The sequence below is a fragment of the Passer domesticus genome, chromosome 8, assembly GCF_036417665.1.
Source record: "Passer domesticus isolate bPasDom1 chromosome 8, bPasDom1.hap1, whole genome shotgun sequence".
NCBI classification, from domain to species: domain Eukaryota; kingdom Metazoa; phylum Chordata; class Aves; order Passeriformes; family Passeridae; genus Passer; species Passer domesticus.
The window spans coordinates 38,289,854-38,310,604 of NC_087481.1; the positions used below are offsets into that span (position 1 = coordinate 38,289,854).

General features: G+C 41.2%; 1 protein-coding gene and 1 long non-coding RNA gene across 7 annotated transcripts in view; one reads left to right on the forward strand and one right to left on the reverse strand.

Annotated features, from left to right (window-relative positions):
* The window catches only part of ZSWIM8 (zinc finger SWIM-type containing 8), a 54,847-nt gene extending 41,958 nt beyond the window's left edge, over window positions 1-12,889 (reverse strand). For 2 of the 3 annotated variants that reach the window (XM_064430477.1, XM_064430475.1), the window contains exon 1: window positions 11,845-12,889. In XM_064430477.1, coding sequence (XP_064286547.1) covers window positions 11,845-12,022 — 178 coding nt within the window. In that variant the 5' untranslated portion in view covers window positions 12,023-12,889. Of the gene's footprint in view, window positions 1-3,003; window positions 3,147-11,844 lie in introns of those variants that run through there. The other variant, XM_064430478.1, reaches the window with a different exon arrangement.
* Window positions 12,890-12,995: 106 nt separating this feature from the next.
* LOC135306478 (uncharacterized) overlaps window positions 12,996-20,751 on the forward strand; it is a 30,355-nt gene continuing 22,599 nt past the window's right edge. For 3 of the 4 annotated variants that reach the window (XR_010367289.1, XR_010367291.1, XR_010367288.1), the window contains exons 1-2: window positions 12,996-13,721; window positions 18,586-18,710. This is a non-coding gene — a long non-coding RNA (uncharacterized LOC135306478). Of the gene's footprint in view, window positions 13,722-18,585; window positions 18,711-19,069; window positions 19,197-20,751 lie in introns of those variants that run through there. The other variant, XR_010367290.1, reaches the window with a different exon arrangement.

Genomic DNA, 20,751 nt, shown 5'->3' on the forward strand with positions numbered 1-20,751 from the left:
CCATTAAAAATTTGGGCTTTTTTTAATTTATGGACAAATCTGCTTCTCTTATTTGCTTTTATCTTTCTCCTTCTCCATTGCTACTACCCCCGTAAGCTTACTAACAGCACTAAAACCCTAATGGGATCTGTGTTTACAAGACGTTCTTATATCTCTTATTTCCTCAGCGAGAGTTATGCAACTCTGTCTGATCACATAAACATTTTGCAGCAGTAAAGTGACATTGAAAATTATGTCAATGAGCTGCAAATGGAGAGTTGTAAGACCATGTTGAAAGCAAAAATAATTTGGGGGAGGCCTACATCAGCCCTAAGCCACACAATGACATTTTTATGTACAAAACAGTTGAAAAGATGAATAAGCAACATAATTTTTTCATTAGCATCTACTGGATAACACTGATGAGATTCATAGCCACAAACCATTAAAAAAACAGATCCCAGATGGGCAGATTACAGTCCAGAGTAGGAAACTTCACACTTAACTGACAAACTGTAGCGCTATTACTACACAAATTCCATTACAGACATCACAACATTTTAGGAATGGCAGTTTTTGTAACCCAATGGAAAAGGGGTCATTTTATCATAGGAGGGTGTCCAATTCACCCACAAAGTCTCTGCTACCTGCAGCAAAAGCCATAGCAGAGTCAAATTTAATCTGAATTCAATTTCTGAAAACTGCTTAACACTACATCACAAACAGCTCATATGTGTAAGTCAAAATATCTCATGGCTCAAATTATCTTTGGTTGCTGGATTTGGATTTCCCTTCAAATGAGAGAAGTATATTATTTGGCTGGCAGCATATACATATTGCCCAGAATCATGGCTTCTGCCTCCAAGATTAAGATAGTTTAGGAAGCTATAATTAGTTCCTTCTATAAGACAGGCCTTAATATACATTAAAGTATCAGAAAAACAATACTTGTATTTTATTAGCACACAAGCCCTGTAGAATTGCAGAATACAAATGATTGCAGGTTTAGAGGACTGAGTGGGTGGGGGATTTTTTCAAGTGTCAGTAGTTTTAAACCTGTTAAGGCTTGCAGTTCCCTTCTGCACATTTCTGACAAACCCACTTCACTATGGTTTTCTACATTCACTCTCTGTATGTATACAGAGTTTAAAAACCCCACAACTGAAAACCAACTGACTTAACTTTGCTTACCTGTGGAGAAATGACATTAGCACTGTGTTAACATGAATCAGAGAGACTGCACCTCAAAACAGTTTTTGCAAATGAACCTGAGCACCTAACAGAGGAAGAATGCCACACTCAGCACAATTCCCGCCGTTTCAATATTAGACCGATTTACAACTATTTTATCTTTAGTTCATTATTTTTAAAGTTATGTCTTTAAGCATTCCAGGGTCATGCCAACTCCTGGTAACACCTTCATTGACTTCATGAGACAAAAAAAGCCCTAGAAAAAAGAAAGCTGGTTAGGTTTTACAATGGTAAGCAATAACTGACCAGACAACTAAAACTCAGAAGATGCATGATGTCTGTTTAATCCAACATTAAGATTTCTAACACACTAAGTATTTAAAGAGGGGCAATGTCTGAACACCTTTTGCACTCTGAAGGTCAGCTGGCTGAAGAACAGATTCCTCCTCTTCTCTTACAAAAGCTCTCTTCGTTACATCCTTAAAGCATCATAACTACAACATTCTTACTACATTAGAAACCAGATCTCTACGACAAAGACCGCATTTTAACCACCTTCAGAACTATAGTTCAAGGAAAATGTAGAAAGCTACAAGTTACATTTGGTAACAAAGACTATGTTTGAGGAGGGGAGGGAAAAAATCCATTATTTGTTTCAATGACTTCAGGACAGAAACACCAGGACATTCCTCCAACACTAACTTGTAGTCCTAAGATCCTACTCAAGTATGTTCTGCCTAATGTTTCAAGATTTTGTTGCAAAGGCATACAATACACCCACAGAAAACATCTGCTCTTGACAATCTCCTCTGAAAATTATTATTTCAAACCTTTCCATTTCCTTCCCTAAAAAATTAAATTCATTTCATAAAAAGAGCAGCCTGGGCAAGCAACTGACAGCTGCTAGAAATCCTAAAATAAACAGCAGATTTTTGTAAAGCAAGACAGACAGTGCTACAAAACACAGCATTCATGCCAGTGCTGGCCAAGGTTTCATGACAAATTGGGCAGCTTGCATCCAAAATAAGTCTAAGCTGATAAAGCAGATTAGCTTCAGGCAAGTCATTTCCCCTGCACTGTTACTCCTTGCTCTCTCACCCTGTACAGAAAGAATTCTGCACAACCAGGATTGTGCATTCAGTGCACAATTGTGCACAGACATCAAACAGTTCCTGCCTTCTGAAAGCAAGGCTCACTATTACCAGTTATTCCCACTCCTGCCCCACACAAGGTATTTCAAAAGCTCAGAATTCAAGATTCTCTCCAGTGGCCTACGACCAAAAAAAAGCTACAAATATTTTTCTGATTGTAGATGATGGAACACAAATATAAACCAAAATCTGACTTCACCACAGCTGAGAATCAATCTCTATCAACAAGTATTGGTATGTTTTCAGACACAAAAGGAAGTCATACAAAACACCATGCAACCTCCACTATTTATTGTGCTGTTCTCTACAGCACCATTCCTTAGTAGCCATCCTTAAGTATAATATGCAAAATTAATTTCTAACCAGTTTTTTTCAAGTGTCTAAATAAATGCCAGAACAGTATCACCTGGCCTCCAAATAAATGCATTGGCAAACACTAAAGAGCTGCATTTACTGAATGTATCAGAGTGACATGAGGCTAATTTTTGGGGGGCTGATGGGAAAGTTATCATCTCAAAAGAGTTAAGGATAAGGCATTCCCACCTCTAGAGTAAAAGAAAAATAATTCAACAACTGTCAGGAACTAGAAGTATATCACCAACTGGAAACCAACAGAGGTTTAAATATCTAGTTCATAAATACAAGAAGTTAGATATCTAAATTATTTTGAAAAAAATCTTACCTAACTCCCTTCTCTCTCCTTTGGTTTCTTAAAAATCTAACCTCAAGCTTTATGTGAGGTTACAGAGCACAGTCAGCAATGTCCTTCAGCTCCAGGCTCTCCCACAGCAGTTCCAAGGCACAGCAGAGCAGTCCCAGCCTGTCTGAACCCCCCTGTCTGACACGAGCTTCCAATGTTGGCAGCACCCAGCCTGCCTTGAGCTCTCAGCCCCTAGCAATTACATTTTCTCCCACTCCAGGTATTCATGTGATCATACATTAATAACCTACAGCTGCAGAAAGTCCTCTTCTAGCAAGAAATAAACTCCCTTCCATTTCCCTCACATCACCTGGAGGGAGAACAAAATGGGCAAAACAAAACTGGGTCCAAAGGCACATATGAAGCAAGAAGGCATCTACAGAATGTTTACAGAGGAAGGGTTAGTTACAAGCATGTCTGTTATTTTCAGTGCACAAAATTAACACCTAAAGCATCCCTGGAAAACTGTGAGGCACTGATTAACGGCAGTCCATTGCATGAATTTGGCTAGGCAAATGAATAATAGCTCCCAAGATCTCCCCAACATCACAAGACTGAAGCAAAGTCAACTGTCTTCTGAAAATGTCCACAGAACACAGCTCCTATTCATTACTAGACAGGCAAGACAATTCCCTGTCCTTGAGAAGGATAAGCAGCTCAGCTGACCCCATGCACTACTGCTTTAAATGCAAGCAAGTAGTCAATGAAACTTTAAGACATTTTAGGTCAAATACAACCTTCTCTGCAAGACATGCATAAAAGGCCTAAGTTACAAGTATTTTGTCCTGGACCTCTGGTAAACAAATTTACCAGTTATATTTCTTTTTTCCTCCCACCTCAGCATTCACTAACCTAAATATGAGGCAAGAAATGAAATTATAAGCAATACGCAATAGGATCTGTAAAGAGCTCAGGAGAATTGCTAAATGACGCCCTATAGGCTTCACAAATGTATTAGCTTCTCAGAAAAATGATAATTTTATTTGTACACCTATTAATTACATACTACCTGTAGGACAACCATGAAGCTTCAATGTCAAACTCTGACCAAGTATTTTTAATCAGCAATAATTTCCTAAAAGCATGGAACTTGGGCCTTCAGGCCATCGTTAGGCTAATAAATTAGCCTTGAGCATGGATTAACAAGACTTCATGTAGGTGCACTCTCCAAAGGATGAGACAGATGTGATAAGAATTCCAGTGCAGGAATATTAAAAAGAAAATCAAAATTAGTCACAAGAAGAATCAGTCTCAAGAATGACAACTAGTGATACACAAAGTCAGGCAAGTGGGAGCATATGCAGAGAACAAGAAACCTGAAACAAGACACAGACAGATTCCATAAGGCCATACAATACCCAATATTCACAGGTTCAGAAACTTGTCTGTACTTCAACCAAGAATCTCATTTGGTCACACACATTGACAAGATGCCATCAAGAATGGCTCTAATGCACACAGGCACCACTTTAATGAATATTTCTAAGAAAGAGTCTAGATGGTACCTTGACTACTTTTATTTTAAGGTTGACTCACTTTTTGTGCCCTTCTGACTGGGGAGACATGCTCAAAGCAGCATCTTTAGAGATCTCAATTCTAATGAACAGAAAAGCCACACTTAACTTTTTCCACTAGTTTATCTGTGGGGGGTTTGGGGTACAAGCAATACTAACTGCATTTTAAAAGATGGGTGTTTTCATGTTCAGGTCTCCATCAATGAATTATTCATGTTTACCAGTAATTCTGGATAGCAAAGAATGATGACCATCTGCTTAAATTTTTCATCTCTCTGATCAAAGGAAGAATGCAGACTCAGTGGCCCAGTGACTCCTGCCCACTGCTGCAACAAGTCACCAATAAATGTCTTAACTTGGGAGAAAATAAGTACCTCCAGGATGCCTCCCTGTAAAGACTACTTGCAGATAAATTCTGGGTAATATTTCTTTTACCATGCTATCTATTTATATTTTTGTGAAAAAAGGTGCACTTATTTTTTTGTATTGTATTTGGCCTCTGAGGTCCCTCTTCTTCCTTCTGTTAACTACATTCTCTCCTCCAGCATCCAGCTTCTCTCTCACAAAAGGACAGGATTTCTTCTGAGGAAGGATAATTTTCTTCCTCCCTCCATCTTATCAATTTATCCTTTCCTTTTCTTTTACAGGCCAATTTCTATCCCACACGAGAAAGAAGCATGAAAGCCCTCCTGTATGTCTCAGAGTCACAACATAAGCCTAGAAGACAAAAGAAAGGCAAAAAAATCACTGAGACACCAAGAAATATTACTCAGGTGCCCCTACTTGTAGCAGCCGAATGAGAATATTAAGATTTTGTTTACAGACACTACTCCTGCAATCTTTTCAGGTTTCCTCCTTCTATGGAAAGAGAATGTCTTAACTTCCAATTTTTTTTTTCCTCAGACCAGCAGAGATTAAGGTAAATACAAAAAATCAACACAAGCTTTTTCCAGCTTACATATGTTCAGCTTTTGCCTAATTGATACTGCTAAATACTGACAACTTCATTTTTCTTAATTTTTTTCTTTCAGCAGTCTAGATACACTAATAATGATTCATCATAGAAGGACTATTTTATTAAAACCAGGTACTTTTCACAGCATCACTTTTCTCAAAACACATAATTCCAGATTTTAATTAATAGGTATATTGCAACCTGACAGCTCCTTTGTTTTACTCTATTCAAAGACAGCACATTTCCAGCTGTATGGAAGCAAATATAGATGAGCTAAAAATAATCAAAACAGCAAAGTTTCCTCAAGCCTTTCCTATAATGTTTAAAGCACATGTGGAAATGTGGTCAAAGATATCACTTTCAGTCTTTTCTGTTAAAAATGCTACACAACCACCCACAGCCTTGCCAGAAATAAAAAAGAAACAAAGAAGAAAAGATGCATCAAAGAACACACAAACTGTGAGAAGAATGAGAATCTTCTGATTGGTAATCTTACACTTAACTGCTCAAGACTACACAGCTTCAGAGGAGGCAATTTAAAAATGTGTCACATGGTATTTTGAAATTACAATCAGCATTTCAAGTATTTTGTACATTATGCACCACTGCTATCTAATGTTTAAAAAATAAAATTCTAAATGTAATATTTTAGCTAGTTGACAACTATGTCCTTTGAATCTTACTTTTGAAGGGTTTAGAAGGCTATTACAAACCAGGAAGAGGGAGGAAAGTGCTTAATACACATAAAGTGCATTAAGTTGAAAAAAAATAACTTCTAGCCATGACACTATTTTATATTAGTCTTATAACTGCTTTACACTCTTACACTTGATAGCTAAGACAAAAAGTTGTTGGTCTAAAACGAGCAATGAAATTGCAAAGACATGATTCAATTTTAAGGACCAAAGAATAAATAGGCTTTGATTCCTTGTAAAGCTTCTCATACAAAAACAAACAAACAAAAGCTTCCAAATCAATTATTGGTATTCTAAATAGACAAACACTTACTCCAAAAATTCATTAAAGTATGCAAACATCTTTTGAAATTGTACATTCCTTTTTTTCCTCTGGAACAAAGTACTGTATATTACCTAGGACACAGAATATTTAAGAGGAGATGCTCTTTGCTCCTGGTTTGTAACTGGCATATGAGATACTGTTCAAATCACTGGTGTCCATTTCTGTTCCCTCAAAGGTATTGCTGGGGGAGAGAGAGAGAAGAGGGGTTTTGTGTGTTTGTTTAAAAGACTGCAAAACAGAGGTTGAATTCAGAGAGCAAAAAAAAAGGGGTCTGGCCACAAGTCAACATGAGTGATGTGAGTTCTACTCCCACAACTCATATGCTGATTGATTTTTACTCTGGCTATATTAATACCTCTAAACAGACTTTCCTAAGTTTGATCAGTTGACTTCTCATTTCTTCCTTCCTCACTAAAGAAATACAGACTGTACAGAAAGTGTTATTTTTCTGCATATAGGGTATGCTATGAATTTGTTGCTGTTCCTCAGACTGAACTGGAACTCCAAAATTGTAGACTTGCATATTAAATCACACTTAATTGCTAGGTCTTCAAACACACTGATCATTTCACCATACTAGAACTAGAAGCAAAATCAAACCAGAGCAAGAGGAGCACAGAATGTACAAGAGCCCAGCCCAACAATTCATGAAGCACCTATTGAACAAGCCTGCCTGGTTTCTTGAAACTTCCCATCACTTTGTGAACTCATCAACTCAGGAAAAAAAATCCCTAACAGGGAGAGGGGGAGATAAAGAAAGGGATAGGAAACAAAGGCAGAGCACAATTCAGAGTCTAGATCAAACCTGAACCCTTATTACACCCGTACCTCCCAGAAGTGTGAGCTGACTACAAAATCTCCCTCTTCACAGCAGAGGCACAAGCAAAGCAGGAAAAAAAAAAATCAGTTGTAATATACAATAATGGCCAGTAACAAAACAGCAGCAAACCAGAGAGTCTCTATTTCAAGCTCCACTAGGCTCAAAGAGTGGACACACTTTGGGACGATACCAGGATTCTTCTCTGATAATACCAAGAGTCTGAAGAGCACACAGTATGAATTTGAAAGAGACTAAATATTCCTTCTGCTGTTTTCTGAAGTTACTGCTTGAACAAGGATTAACTTGAATTTCTTAGTTAGTGGCAATCCTGAGGAAGAAACAGTGCTCTCTACACCATTTATTCTTTTCCTGTAGAAATTAATGAAAATCAGTCACTGTTATTTTACCAGCATAGACACTGCTCAGACTCTGCTGTCTGAACTGATCATATCTTCACCTCAGGCTCTGTATATTCTCTGCCAATGATTTTCTCTGTACAGCTTGTAGTTTTGAGGCACTGTGCCTACAACTTCAAGTCGTGGGTGCTCCTAACAGCTTGAAAGAACAAAAACTGTCTGGGGCTGGATAATGAGAATATTTTCCAAGAGAGCACTACCTGCATCATTTCTTAGTCAAGTCTGAGGGGGTCCTGCAATACAGTATATAATAGTTTAAGTTTACAGGAAAGGAAAAAAGTCAAGTTTTCTCACTAGCTGCCTATTGGATAGAGATTCAACACAACTCATCAGCACACTTCCAACCAAATCCACCATGAATGAATAAAAATAAAATTAGTAAATATATTGTGAAGGCACTGTTTAACAATCCTACAGTATTAATGCCAGCTTCCTAAATGTTTGGTAAATATTTATGCTTCAGAAACTGTGAAACAAAAGACTAAGGGTGGGAAAGAGCTTAGAAGCTTTCAGGAAGAAACAAAGGCACCGTGGGTTTGAAGAGATAATGAGTGTACTTTGAACATTTATTCTTATAAATTCTATCACAAAAATACTTATGTGAAGATAACATTAGATGTTTAAACATTTGCAGAAAGACTACACTTACTTCAATTACCAATGAAAAATACAACTGCTTTAAAAAGTGAGAAAGGCATGAGAGGATCATAATGGCTCCTGGGAAAGAACAGACTGTCCAGAAAAGTGCAGAAAAGGCAGGTGGGTGCATTTTTCAGTAGATGGGTAACAAATTGGTGGAATGTAACTTGATATGTAAGAAAAAGAGTTGGAGTTACAAACCAACTCTAAGAACCAGATAGTTCTGAACACACTGCAAGGACACTGTACTTTCAAATATCCATTCACTTGAACTTCAGAGCAGAATCCTCTGTCTGTGCAGTGAAAGCCTCTAATCAGTGATGTATACAGGTAATGACTGGCCAAATATCAGTTAGAAGCATTACACCATTCAAAACTAACAACACAAGGGGTAAAGCAAGCAAAGAGAACAAGGGCATTCGTAAAAACAAACATTCCAAATCACGACAGGACTCCCAGTACTCGCAAAACTGACAGCTTTCCTCCAGGATTTCAGTGCAGGTGAATTAGTGGAGATTGAGAGTAGTTTCAAAACCTAAAGGCATCCATAAAGTGGACACAATGCATTCATTCTCCACGTTGGCAATTCTACACATAAGGAGAAAATTCCTTTCAAGAGTGTAGTACAGGAAGATTATAATAGCATAAATTAAATGTGAGAAAAATTAACCAATTGCAATTCTATTTTTCTGATGTAACTACTGAAGATACCTGATTTTATAAAGAAATCAGTTCCAAGGATTATATTAGAGAAACTCAAACATTTCTCTCCCCCTTCCATTGCCCTTCTAAGCAAACCAATGGGGTGATTCACAAACAAGTGAATAACTCATCTTTTTGGCAATCCTCTGTAGTGAATACTGTGTATATTTGCAACAAGCTAACCCAAGCCTTATTATGAAATCTCCAATAAGCATGGCAGTAATATTAAAGATACCCAAGAAGAAAAGAAAAACTTGAAAAAAGTAAGAAAGCCATAACTACCTGTGTGCAAGTAGTTTCTTTGTTTGTTTAAGAGACAGTCAACAGATCTTTCATCAGTCTTAGGGGAATTCTCTTTGAATCAATTAAAGAAGAATTAGACATTTAAAAGGACAAACTGAAAACAATTGAAGAAGCTAGATATCCTTTCTATTACATAACTCGTCTGACTAATTCCACACCAAAACACAGGCTGAGCTCCAAACTGGAGGAAAAGACTAACAGAATATAGTTCCTCTTGCTTCCTCTTAGCATTTAACAGAATAACCTAGTGTTTAACCTCACTTTTTGTTTGCATAGTAAAATGGCAAACTGTGGAAATAAAAACACAGCTCAATTTTGAATTATCATATTTGAAATTACTCACTATGAGCAACAACCTCAGGACCCAGCAAGTTCTGTGTTTTCTGACTCAAAAACACTGTCAAGAAGAGGTATTAAAAATGGCAAAATTGGTACAGGAGTTCTGAAGTCCAAGGAGATTGCAGACAATGACAGATCTCATGTCAAACCAGACTTTCTGGCAACACAACTGTGTACAGTAAAGCACCTGCAAGTGTTCCACATCAGTAGTATCATATGTAACTTCACAGGGTGAATAAATAATTATTTAGGCCGCAAATCCACATTAATATTCTTCTAAAAATAACTCTGACCAGGGCCTGGGAATTGCCAGCAAGAGCCTTAAAGGAGGTAACAGTATCCTTTCAAAATGCCCCTCCTGTTAAAATAAGATTCTCACACAAAGGAATTAGGTGTCTAATAAAACCTGAAATATATGAACCAAGTGTAAGCAATAAAAGTTTTGCCTATGCAAGTCTGCAGAACCCAGAACAGCAACATCTCAATAGCGTGTAAATAATTACAATTATCACAGCAGTGTTAGTGATTCTGTTTTACATGTCAGAAAAGAGTATGTAGATTGCAAATATGCCCTATCCACTGAAGTGTCTTTTCCTTTTAATGCAACAAGTGGGTGTCAGCAGAGAGAGCAACTGCTGCTTGATTTAATTCGGTCAAGAGAGCTCAAGGAACTAGGTCAAGAGCCAGAAGAACATGCACTCATACACTGAGCCAGTGGAGAAAAGTTGGCTAAAAGCATCTAGAAGTTGGGAAAAAAAAATCACCTTTGCAAACATCAGTCTGACTTGCAGAGCCATGCAAACCAATTCCATACATCTCTGCCAAACTAAAGATGTCTTTATTTCCACACCAGTATGTTTTTAAAAAAGCAGCTCCTTTCCAGCAAGCTAACATGTGCAACAAGACTTAATGCAAAACATGAGATAAATATATATGTATATGCTTTGCCCCATGCACAATGCTTACTTCTACATCTCACGACTTATGGATTTTTAAAATGCCTACACATTTCCCTTTCTTTACAGCAGCAAAATTTAAAACTTCATCTGCTCTGGAAAGTCTATGGTTAATGCAAAGTGTACTTTATGGTACTAAACCAGTGAAAATTGAACATTTGTCCATAGCACAGCATGGCCAGATTCCAACTCAATTCAATATAAATTGCATTCTCTGTTCATGTAAGGGCAATATTCAGAAGAGAGTAAAGTTGTACAGTTCTAGATAGGGAGATATCAATGAGGCAGGTGGTGGTTAAAGATCAGGAAAAGTACTGACACTGGCCTAAAGAAACAGGAGATAAAGGAAAAGTAGAAGGAGTTTGTGTAATTTGTGTTAACTGTGTATCTGGCTCTGCTTAGTGCAAACATCACCTGAATTCCAGGGTCACAATGCAGGAGAATAATAGAGAAATCAAGTTTTGTTAAAAAGAAAAAAAAAAATCAAGCAAATGCTAAAAATAAAATTCATTTGCTAATGTTACCTATTTTGCTGTCTGCTATTAAATATAAATTACTATCAGCAGAAAGGAAATAAAACAACTCTTGAAGTAGGCACACTGCTGTTTGCTGACTTCTTTGCGACAGTGGTAAGGCCCTCTTGCTCCACTATTGCAAAAGAAAGACCTAATTTACTAGAAAAAGGAGAAATGCCAAGAATCAGACAAGGAAAATGGACTGCTCTATACAATGATGGCTTACATGGCTTTACATGAGTAGCTTTACAGAAGTAACAAAAACCTCTATGAATCCTTAGCGGACTTCAGTCAAAGCCTGTGGGAACCTTTGCAGTCATTCGCAGCCAAGTCTGCAGTTTGTTTATAGAAAATAGTTTTCAGATTTCCCAGAACAATCCCACAGAATCTACTCAGAAGAGCAGCACCACAATGCTACGAGTGCACACAGGAGAAAACTCACCTAAAAGATAGCATTGTCTTAAGAACCCCGGTGAACTTACAGTTTCAATCTTTGGACAAAAATCATCCCAACAATGAATCATACATAGGAGTTCTCTCTGCTGCTCTGACTTCCTTCTGCAGATCTCCTCACCTACCATCCCCCCTTGCCCCACAACTTCCACGAATCCAAAGAGCATCCCAATTAAACCGGGTCACCTTACCTTTCATTTTGACAGTGGGGGAATTGGGTCCAGCCGATTGCTTCCTCCATCCTCTCCAGTTCTGGCAAAGGCTCTCTGCCTCAGAGATGAAGGAACAAAGAGAGTCTTCCTCAAAGCGATCGGAGTCTTCAAATGAAAACCTCTCCCCGTCCTCCCACTCTGCGAACATGAGTTCCATCACATCCGACGTGGGGGGAAAAGAAGAAAGACAAGAACAGCACTGCTCACTTTTAACAGGTGAACGGACTTGAGGGCTCTTGCAATACTTAAAATCTCGGATTTGATTTGATCCCCATACTACAGTACCAGGAAAAAACAAAGTCAGCGCTGTCTGAGATGGGAGAAGCAGGAAATAACTAAGGGCCAGCTGGTAAAAATTCCATGGGAGAGAAAAAAAAAAGTTCCTTAAAAAGTTAAAAAATGCTTATGTCCACAGAATGTACTTGAGGCGGAGGGGGCCGGTTAGTCCGTGAGAGCTGCCTCCAGGCGGGACAGGTGCGTGCCGGGCACACGCAGGGTCCGAAGGCTGCCGGCGCTGCAGGACGAGGGAAGGGGCCGGATTCCTCCTCCGGAGCTGCCGCGGGGGGCCGCCGGTGTCTGTGCGCAGGGCCGGGTCTCCCTGAGGTTGTGCTTGTCTCACTCCCGGCGCAGGAACCGAGGGGAGGGTGGGCAGGGGCACCGGCGGGGGCAGGGGGAACAACTTCCCTCCCGCTGCCGGGGGCTTAGGAACAGCCCGCTGGGGCCGGAGCGCCCGCGGAGGGGCGGCGCGACCTCCCGGCTGCTCGTCACGGGCACCGGCACCGGCAGCGGCGCGGGCGGGCAGGCGGCGGCTCCGGCCTCACGGGGGCGCGGGCGGCGGCCGGCGGGGAGCGCCCGGCGCTGGTCCCGGCGGGCAGGGCAGGGCGGGGGCAGCCCGTCGCCGCTCCGGTCGCGGTGGCCCCGCGGTGTGTCTATGAGCCCATGGCCGGCGGGCCCTGCTGGACGCCCCCGAGCCCGGCGCGGCCCCGGCTGTTCGCGGCCCCGGCGGGTCCCGTCCCTGCCCGGCGCGGGCACCAAGATGGCTCCGCGCTTCCCAGCTTCACCTGCGACACCCCCCGCCAGCTGAGCGCCGCTTCCGCCGCCGCGCTTCCGGCTTCCGCCGCGCGGGGCAGGCCGGGCGGGCCGGGCCCCGAGGGGAAGGAGCCCGCGGTCCCCGGGGACGCGCCCGGCTCGGCCGGAGCCTGCCCGCCGCCGCACCGCCGGCGGGCCGCTTGCGGTGACAGAACAAAGGCCTGGGTGTGGTGCCTGCCCGCGCCAGTTGTGCTGAAGTGTGGGGGTTGCCCCCGAACGCACCGAGGATGAATGCGTGAGGTAGAAATCACTCAGCTGTGATCATCGGATTGGAACTGAAAGAAATATACGGGTTCTCACTAACAATTTTTTTTTTTTTAAAGAAGAAAAACAACAGTAAAGAAAATCAAAGGGAAAAAAAGGAAATAAATGAGGGGACCGTGGCTGGATAAGTCCCGTTCCAGAGCAGTGACCGCTTTCCTTCGGCCGAGAGAGCCCCTCGCTCTCAGGCCCGGGGGAACGAGGGGTCTGAGCGGCTGCTGGGGTCTGAACAACTCCAAAACTCAGACAGAGGAGATAACTCACCTGCCAGCTAGCTAAGGGCTTCCTATCCTGCCCACTCTGAAAGCAGCAGAGGTGACAGTTGACTGGTTAAGTACCAAAGGATAAGTTTGCTCTTGGAGTACATGTGAGCCAAACAGCTGGACCTACACCTCCCTCCCTGTGTTTGTATAGAAATTTTGAAGAGTATTTTCATGGGGAAAAAGAAATGGGAAAAAAAGAAAAAAGAAATTAAATGTGTCCAAGGAGTGAAGAGGTAACTACAGGTAAAATTCAGCACCCTGACTCAGATGTTGTGGCACTTGAAATGACAGAAATGGGCAGGGAAACACAGTGGTGCCATAAGGCTGATGCTGCTCACCAATATCTTTTGACAACGTTATGAGCAACACAGCACTGTTAGATTTTACCTAATTCCAGTAGAGAATACACATTGCATCCAGAAAGGGCAGAGGACAGGAGGAATATTAGACAGTACTAGTTATAAGGGGGCTTCAGTACATTGTGTTTGATTCCATTAAATTGTAACAATCCTCACTCCCATTCCTCCTTCTTCCAGCTTTGGGATACCACAAGTTATGGAGATTTTCAAAGAAATCTTGCTTTCACTTTCTTAAACATCACAGGCTGAAAGCATGGAAGAGGTGGTGAAAATAATGAGACAAGCAAAGCAGAGTGAACATTTACACTTTCATCTTGAAGTGCTTTTCAAGCCCCTGTAAAAATGTGTCTCCTCCCTTGTGCAGACCAGGCCTGGCTGTGTTGCTGCCCTGGCCAACATGAGGGAGTGCAGGTGTGAGGGCTTCACTTCTCCTTGTCCTCATGGCTTGGAAAGGCACATAAGTTCATAAACACTCTTCCATGTTTTTTCCCAGCCAACTTATTGCATGAGACAGGCATGTGTTTCCCCTTGTGGATCTCCCAACAGACAAAAACTAGAGACTGTGGAAAATAATATCTGACAATTTCAGCAGTGTTCTGCTAGGAAGAAAGAAATTCAGTAAGAAATCCTGCAGAAATGACAAGGTTGCCAGTAAGATGCTTCCTTGCTTGCAGGGATGTAGTTTTTTCTTTTCCTGTTTCAGAAAAAGGAAATTGCTGTTCAGCATTCCTCTGCCTCCAATGCAGACAATTTTCAGAATGCAACATTCTGTACGAGACAGACACATGAGTGCACACGCCTACCCTAAATGTTGCAGCCTTGCAACATTTACATTTGTTTCCTGTCTTAGGCTCTCACTGGGGACTAAAAGTCAATGAGAGTCTGTATTGCACCTCAGAAGTGTTTGTTTTTCACTGCCGAGTCGTGTGCTGCGCTGCAAGTCATATCCAGCATGGTTTTTATTTCTTATTGCATGGAAAGCAAAACGCATCCTTGCAATGGCTTGAATCTAATACAGACTCAATAACAAAATACAGCACTCTAGAGATTTTTCACTGCAAGTGCAGTGGGACCCAGCTGTTCAGCTCCATTCTGACTCAACAAAGGTTTCATTGTCTCTTTGCATGCAATAATGCACTCAGAAATGACAAGCAAAGGCAAATTCTTAAAGCACACATATGGCTTTGTGTCTAATAATATATTGCATGTGCAGAGTAATAGACTTTTGTGCTCTAGAACTGTGGCACTGTGGCAAATTGCCAAAAGTTCCGTTCCTCCTAGATGATCACTGTTTCATGCTATGCTGATCGCTTAATTAATAACTAATGATAATTAATAACAGATATTAAACATCTCCACAGACATAACAACCAGCCACCATTATTTATTTCAAAACATTAGGCCTGTACAACAGATGGAGCAAATAACTGTTTTAGCACAAAAGAAGGGACAGCACACAGCTCATTGCTCCTTGCTCTGCTTCTGACTAGGCTGTACAAGATGCACAAAGCTTTTCCAGACAATACATACCAGGAAGCTGGAAGCAAAGGTGTCCTGAGGTATTGCAAGCTAAATTTCCCCCATTTGGATTGAGCATTTTCCAATCTTTGACTAATCCTTGCCACAGAAGCCTTTGAACTGATGTTGTTGAAGGTGGTGTCTGTGGGATCTTAGAGAATATGAACACATGCCTGAATAAAGCCTTATTCAGAACTAAATTCACCATTTGTGAGATAGGTGACTGGTACATACGTACATGGAAAATAGAGTCAGTAGGGAAACACTGTGCAACAGCTGCTAAAATTACTGTTCTACAGCAGGAGACAGCAATTATGGCTAAGACCTCATGTAGGAACATAACTGCTACTCCTCAGAAAGAGAAGATGGCATTTACAGATAATATTGCCTACAAGGATTACTGAGCATATGTTGTCTGGCATCTTGTATTTCACAGGATACAAATATATTTTCCTCTTCCTTTCACACTAACCTGCAGGAGCATTTGTTTTTGTTTTCACACTTCTTCTGCCATTACCAAAGCTGACAGTCTGGCAGGGTCTAATATGCACTATACATTCACAGATAAAAGCACCAAGCTAAAGGGAACTGAAATGTTCTCCATTTTGCAGAGGGGAAAGGAAACAACTATTACCCTGCAAGTCCTCTTTTTTCTGTGTCAGTATCACATTTGGACATTTTCTTAGCCAGTGTGAAAAGATTGTGAAAGCAGTATAATAGCTCTCTCCTTTGTGCAGAGAGCAGGCTAGATACATCCTTTATGGAAACTCAGCAATTGATCACTCTGTTTGTCTAGAGAGAGTAGAGTCTGTTTGTCTAGAGAGCTAACTAGCAATTATTTTCAGTTCATCAAAAAATAATCAAGGAAAATTGATAAATGTGACACTCCTCTAACAGTCTACAATTTTAGAAATCAAAATTGGTAATTAAAAATAACAGGTGCTGCAGTAGCTGACCCTTAACACAGCTTTGCTGCAGAAGACAGGTTTTTGTATTTGTTTTTGAGGGTAGAGGCAGCTGGTGAGTGAAGGATAACTGTTAGGGAATATAGGAAACCCATTTGCTCATGCCAAGGCCAACATACACTGCTCTGCAACATGTGCAAGCACACCTTGGCTAAGTGGTTTTGTCAACAGGCTCCTTCTTTATCAGACTTGGAGATTCTCAGATTAAACCTGCTGCTTCTATTTTCATCTCTCTTCTCTAGGCAGGTGATTGACCCTTAGGAGGTGCTGACAGTGGTTGTTCTGTTCACTGCCTCAAAGGCTACCAGCTTTTTTAGTCAGATCTTCATTTTCAGCCATGTTCCTGCAAAATGCTGTGACATGATCCTATAAAACTTCCTATCCAAAACTTTAATGCATTCCCCAGTGTAATTATTTCACAGGTCTTCTTGGGGAAGATAACTAAATTTGTGTCATTCTGTCATCACCTTTAGTGTTAAATTTAGCTAACTGTATTTATTTAGGATGGTTAAATATAATAGTAGTAGGAATTTAGTGAGTAGTGGCACGCTCTGCTTATTTCTTCAGGAATCTTGTGTGTGGTTGTCCCTGACTCATCTAGACAGAGGCGTGTGATTTAAATAGTACATCATTCCTAAGTTTCAACCACAAAGTTGCATCAGTTTAACCAAATTGTTAAACACATGTAACTTGAAGACAAGCCTTGCAGGAAAATAAAGATTTTTCAAGTCTTAATCAACCTAGCTGTGACTTAAGCATGTGGGGAGTTAAAAGGCTTTCTATTGAGACTTCAGTATAATTGTGTAGAATAACAGAATCTGCTTCTTAGTCTTGCAAGAGATAACAAAATAGTAAACCTGACGCAAAGGAGCTTTCCTCTGGTATGTTTGGTTACTGGCTCTAGAATCCCACAATCAGAGGTTATAATCCTACTTTACCTGCAGCAAGCCTGTACGTGCGAGTGGGGAGGGGGAAAAAGAGCAAGGAACTAACCTTTAGAAGCACATGTTCTTTTCATACAGCTCTGGTTTCACAGAGCAGATTAGTTAAATTGCAAAAAAAAGGGTTTCGTTGTTGTTTGAAGTGGTTGTGTCCTGTTTCCAAGATGAATGTGGCAGAAGAGTATAAACTTCTGCAGTGGTTTCAGCTGAGTTGTCCACTCACATTGCACAGTAAATCTGCAGTCTGTGCAGCAAGGAGGGCGCCGTGCAGGCTGGCAGGTGGGCAGACAGGAGACAGTACCCTTGGCAGTACCTGCTGCTGGCTCCTGAGCCCTAGGGCTGCCAGGGGCTGGGAACCAAAACATCCTCAGCACATGCTTCCCAACACAATTAACTTGCTGAAAGTTTAATTCCTGCCTGCTTGTTTCTTCTGTTGGGCAGCAACTGAACATGAGCCCAGCACTGAGTTGCCCCTGTTCCCAGCTCAGCCCTTAGCTGACCTGATGCATGCATGAAAGCCACTGCAGATACAAAAGGATAGGAGACACAAGGCCTTCTGCTTAGCTGACAGAGCAACACAGCTTCACAGCTTCTCATTAGTAAAGCTGATCCAAAGAAGTTGGTTCTTCCTTTCAGGTGACAGGCTAGTTTTGAAAATCTGCAAAGAGAACAGTGCCTTTTATTTCTGGCAGAATGTGTGGGATTTGAAAAGCAGGGAGGAGAAGATCAAATGGTGCACTTGAGGAATTTGTCTGTCCTACACCTGTCCTCCATCAGCACATCTTAAATCCAAAGGTTTTCTAAACATAAATTACTCCAGCTGGACCATCCATATTTTGCTGGCTCTGCTTCCTCTTTTCATTTTTTCACATAAACAGAATTCCATAGAAACCTCCTACCAATGCCAGGGACCTGTTCTAAACAGACCAGTTTAAGAACAGCACAGGACTCAGCCCAGCAAACCAAGGCAATTTGAGCAGTATCCTCTCTCCCTCCACTAGTAAGAGGAAATTTTACCCAAGTAAGATTTTTTTTTTGTCAGTGGTGATACCTCAGTGCCCTTCTTCCTCTCTCCCAATTAATGTGGTAGCTATCCTAGTTAGAAAACCACATGGAGTAAAGCTCAGTTTTCTCCTCATTCATATTTCAGTTTCAAAATCCAAAGATGTCTTAAGAGTAGCCCATCTGAAACAAGTAAGGTCCTGCCATACACTCCTCCCCAGCCTTTTCACCTCAGGAAGGCAGTAGTCAAGTGCTGTAATACAAAATTATATTTGACAGACTTGTAACCTTAATCACGGCTTCAACATTGTTTCTTTTCCAGGCAGTGACTACAGAAGAGCCCTGCAGGACTGATGTGATGAAACTGTGCCTGCTGACCCATGGAAGACCAGCTGAAATGCCTGAACTCCGCTTCCCAGTTTTGCTCAAGCAAGAAGGGAAATGTAGGTAGGTGTAGAAAATCCCAAAAGCAGACATGAAGTGAGGAAAGTGTTAACTACAAGCAGTTCTTTCAGTTCTTTCTTCAGTGAGTGCATGTTGGTTTCCAACAGCAGGCTGGAGTCAGTACTTACACACTATAACTCTTGGAGTCTGAAGGCATCAGCTACACCGAGCTTCAGTCTGACCCTAATGACTTGGAAAAGTCATTGCAGTCCTTGCAAGGAGCTGGACCATGTTTCAAAACAAACTTTTTTTACAGAAATTCAGGTTTCAGCAGTGGGGCAGCATGGGTAGAGTATAACAGTGTTCTTGAACTAATGGCTCACTCAAACTGAATTTTCCTTATCCCACTTCCACTTTTCCAGAGGCTGGCTTTGACTCTCAAGAGTGATGACACATGAATTGTAGACTAAAAGGAGACTAAGTCATGCAGAACAAGTTTGTATAGGAAGATCACCTTTAACAACAAATTAGAAAGTTGATGTATTAAAGCCTGTGAACTTTTTAAATGCAATGAGCTGACCTGCTCTTTACCTGTTCCAAATGGCAAAAATGTGACATTTGAAGAATTGTTGCCTTTCACTGGAATGGCAGCTAATGTGATGCTGACTTTGTGACATGCTTTAGCATGTTGAAGTTCCTAAAAAAATAATGTTAATAGAAAAATTTAATTAACTCAGTGCTGAAAAAAAAAAAAAATTAAAATCTGCCCTTGGAACAGATTCCTTTATTAAATATAAGACAGAGCCCCACACAGTCACATATAATCCATTTATTGGCATACCTTGTGAGCCATTGGTGGTGATCCGGGGGACATAACAGCTTTGGCACTTGACTGATTTCAGAGGTACTCAGCCCTTAGTAGAAAAGGATTTTAATAGGACTTGAGTGGGCTACTACACAAATAAGTTTCTGATGTGGCAAGTTTCTGATGTGGAAAATTAAATAATTTTCCAAACAAGGGAAAACACAGCCCAGGAGATGTGCATTAGACCCGCTCAAGTTGCCTTGTTCTACAAGGAGTAGTCCCAACTTGGTTACCACCAGAGGTGATTCTGTTCTCTCTAACTGTAAGAAACTCCCAGTGAGTCTATCAAAATAGTGTTAAATACCACTGTGTAGTTTCATCTCTGAAGTTTTCATCTGATTGCCAAATATACACATAAAAATCTCTCTTCAAGTGGTTGATGAATCACTGCAGCTCTTTTGGGGTGAAAAGACTTCAGGCTACAGGCTTCAGAAAGAAGGAAGACAGACAAAAGGCAGGTGTACCTCTATTACCCCTGAGATAGCAAATGCCCACTTTTCTTGTTCCTCACCAATGCCTCCAGTCATACCTTAGAGAAACTGATTGTTATTTTCTGCTACAGGTTTACAGAGATTACAAGGATAATTGACGTTATGTCCAGGTTAATAAACAGCTGCCTGAGTAATTACAGCATAGAACATAATTCATAGAAATCATCAGAACAGTGTTCAGCCACAAGAAAGTGATAAATCTTTAATCCAGCTTCAGGTCGCCAAAGTGTGAACAGGTTTGAGATAGTACCACTGCAGGCACTGCAGGGCAGGAAGACCCCAGTACTGAGGCAGCCTTTGGAGCACTGGGGCAGCCTTTGGAGGACTGCAGTATTCTCTCAAAGAGGGATAGGAGCAGCACTAAGAGCTGCTCCTCAGATCCTTACCATAGCCATGTTTCTACCCCTGCCAATGCTCCTAGCCACTCACAGTGAAGTTCTCTTTCTCACAGAACCATGATGTGCCACTCTGCTTTGGAAAGTTCTCTCAGAGCATCCATGTGGCACAGTGCAGCCACCAGCAACACTGACTGAGCTCTCAGCTCCTGGAAGCAGTGCACATGCATTAGCCTTGTCCAAAGGACTAGTGCTGTGAAGGTGGAATGTCTCAGCCCTCCATGTCTGTCAGCACAGGGAAAGCTCTACACAGCTCTCCAGGTGCTCCCTGCCCAGAGCTCCTCAGACAGACCTACAACAATTTCTGTGAGCTTGGTGGGACTGCTGCACCTACCTGTGACACATGGGGAGCT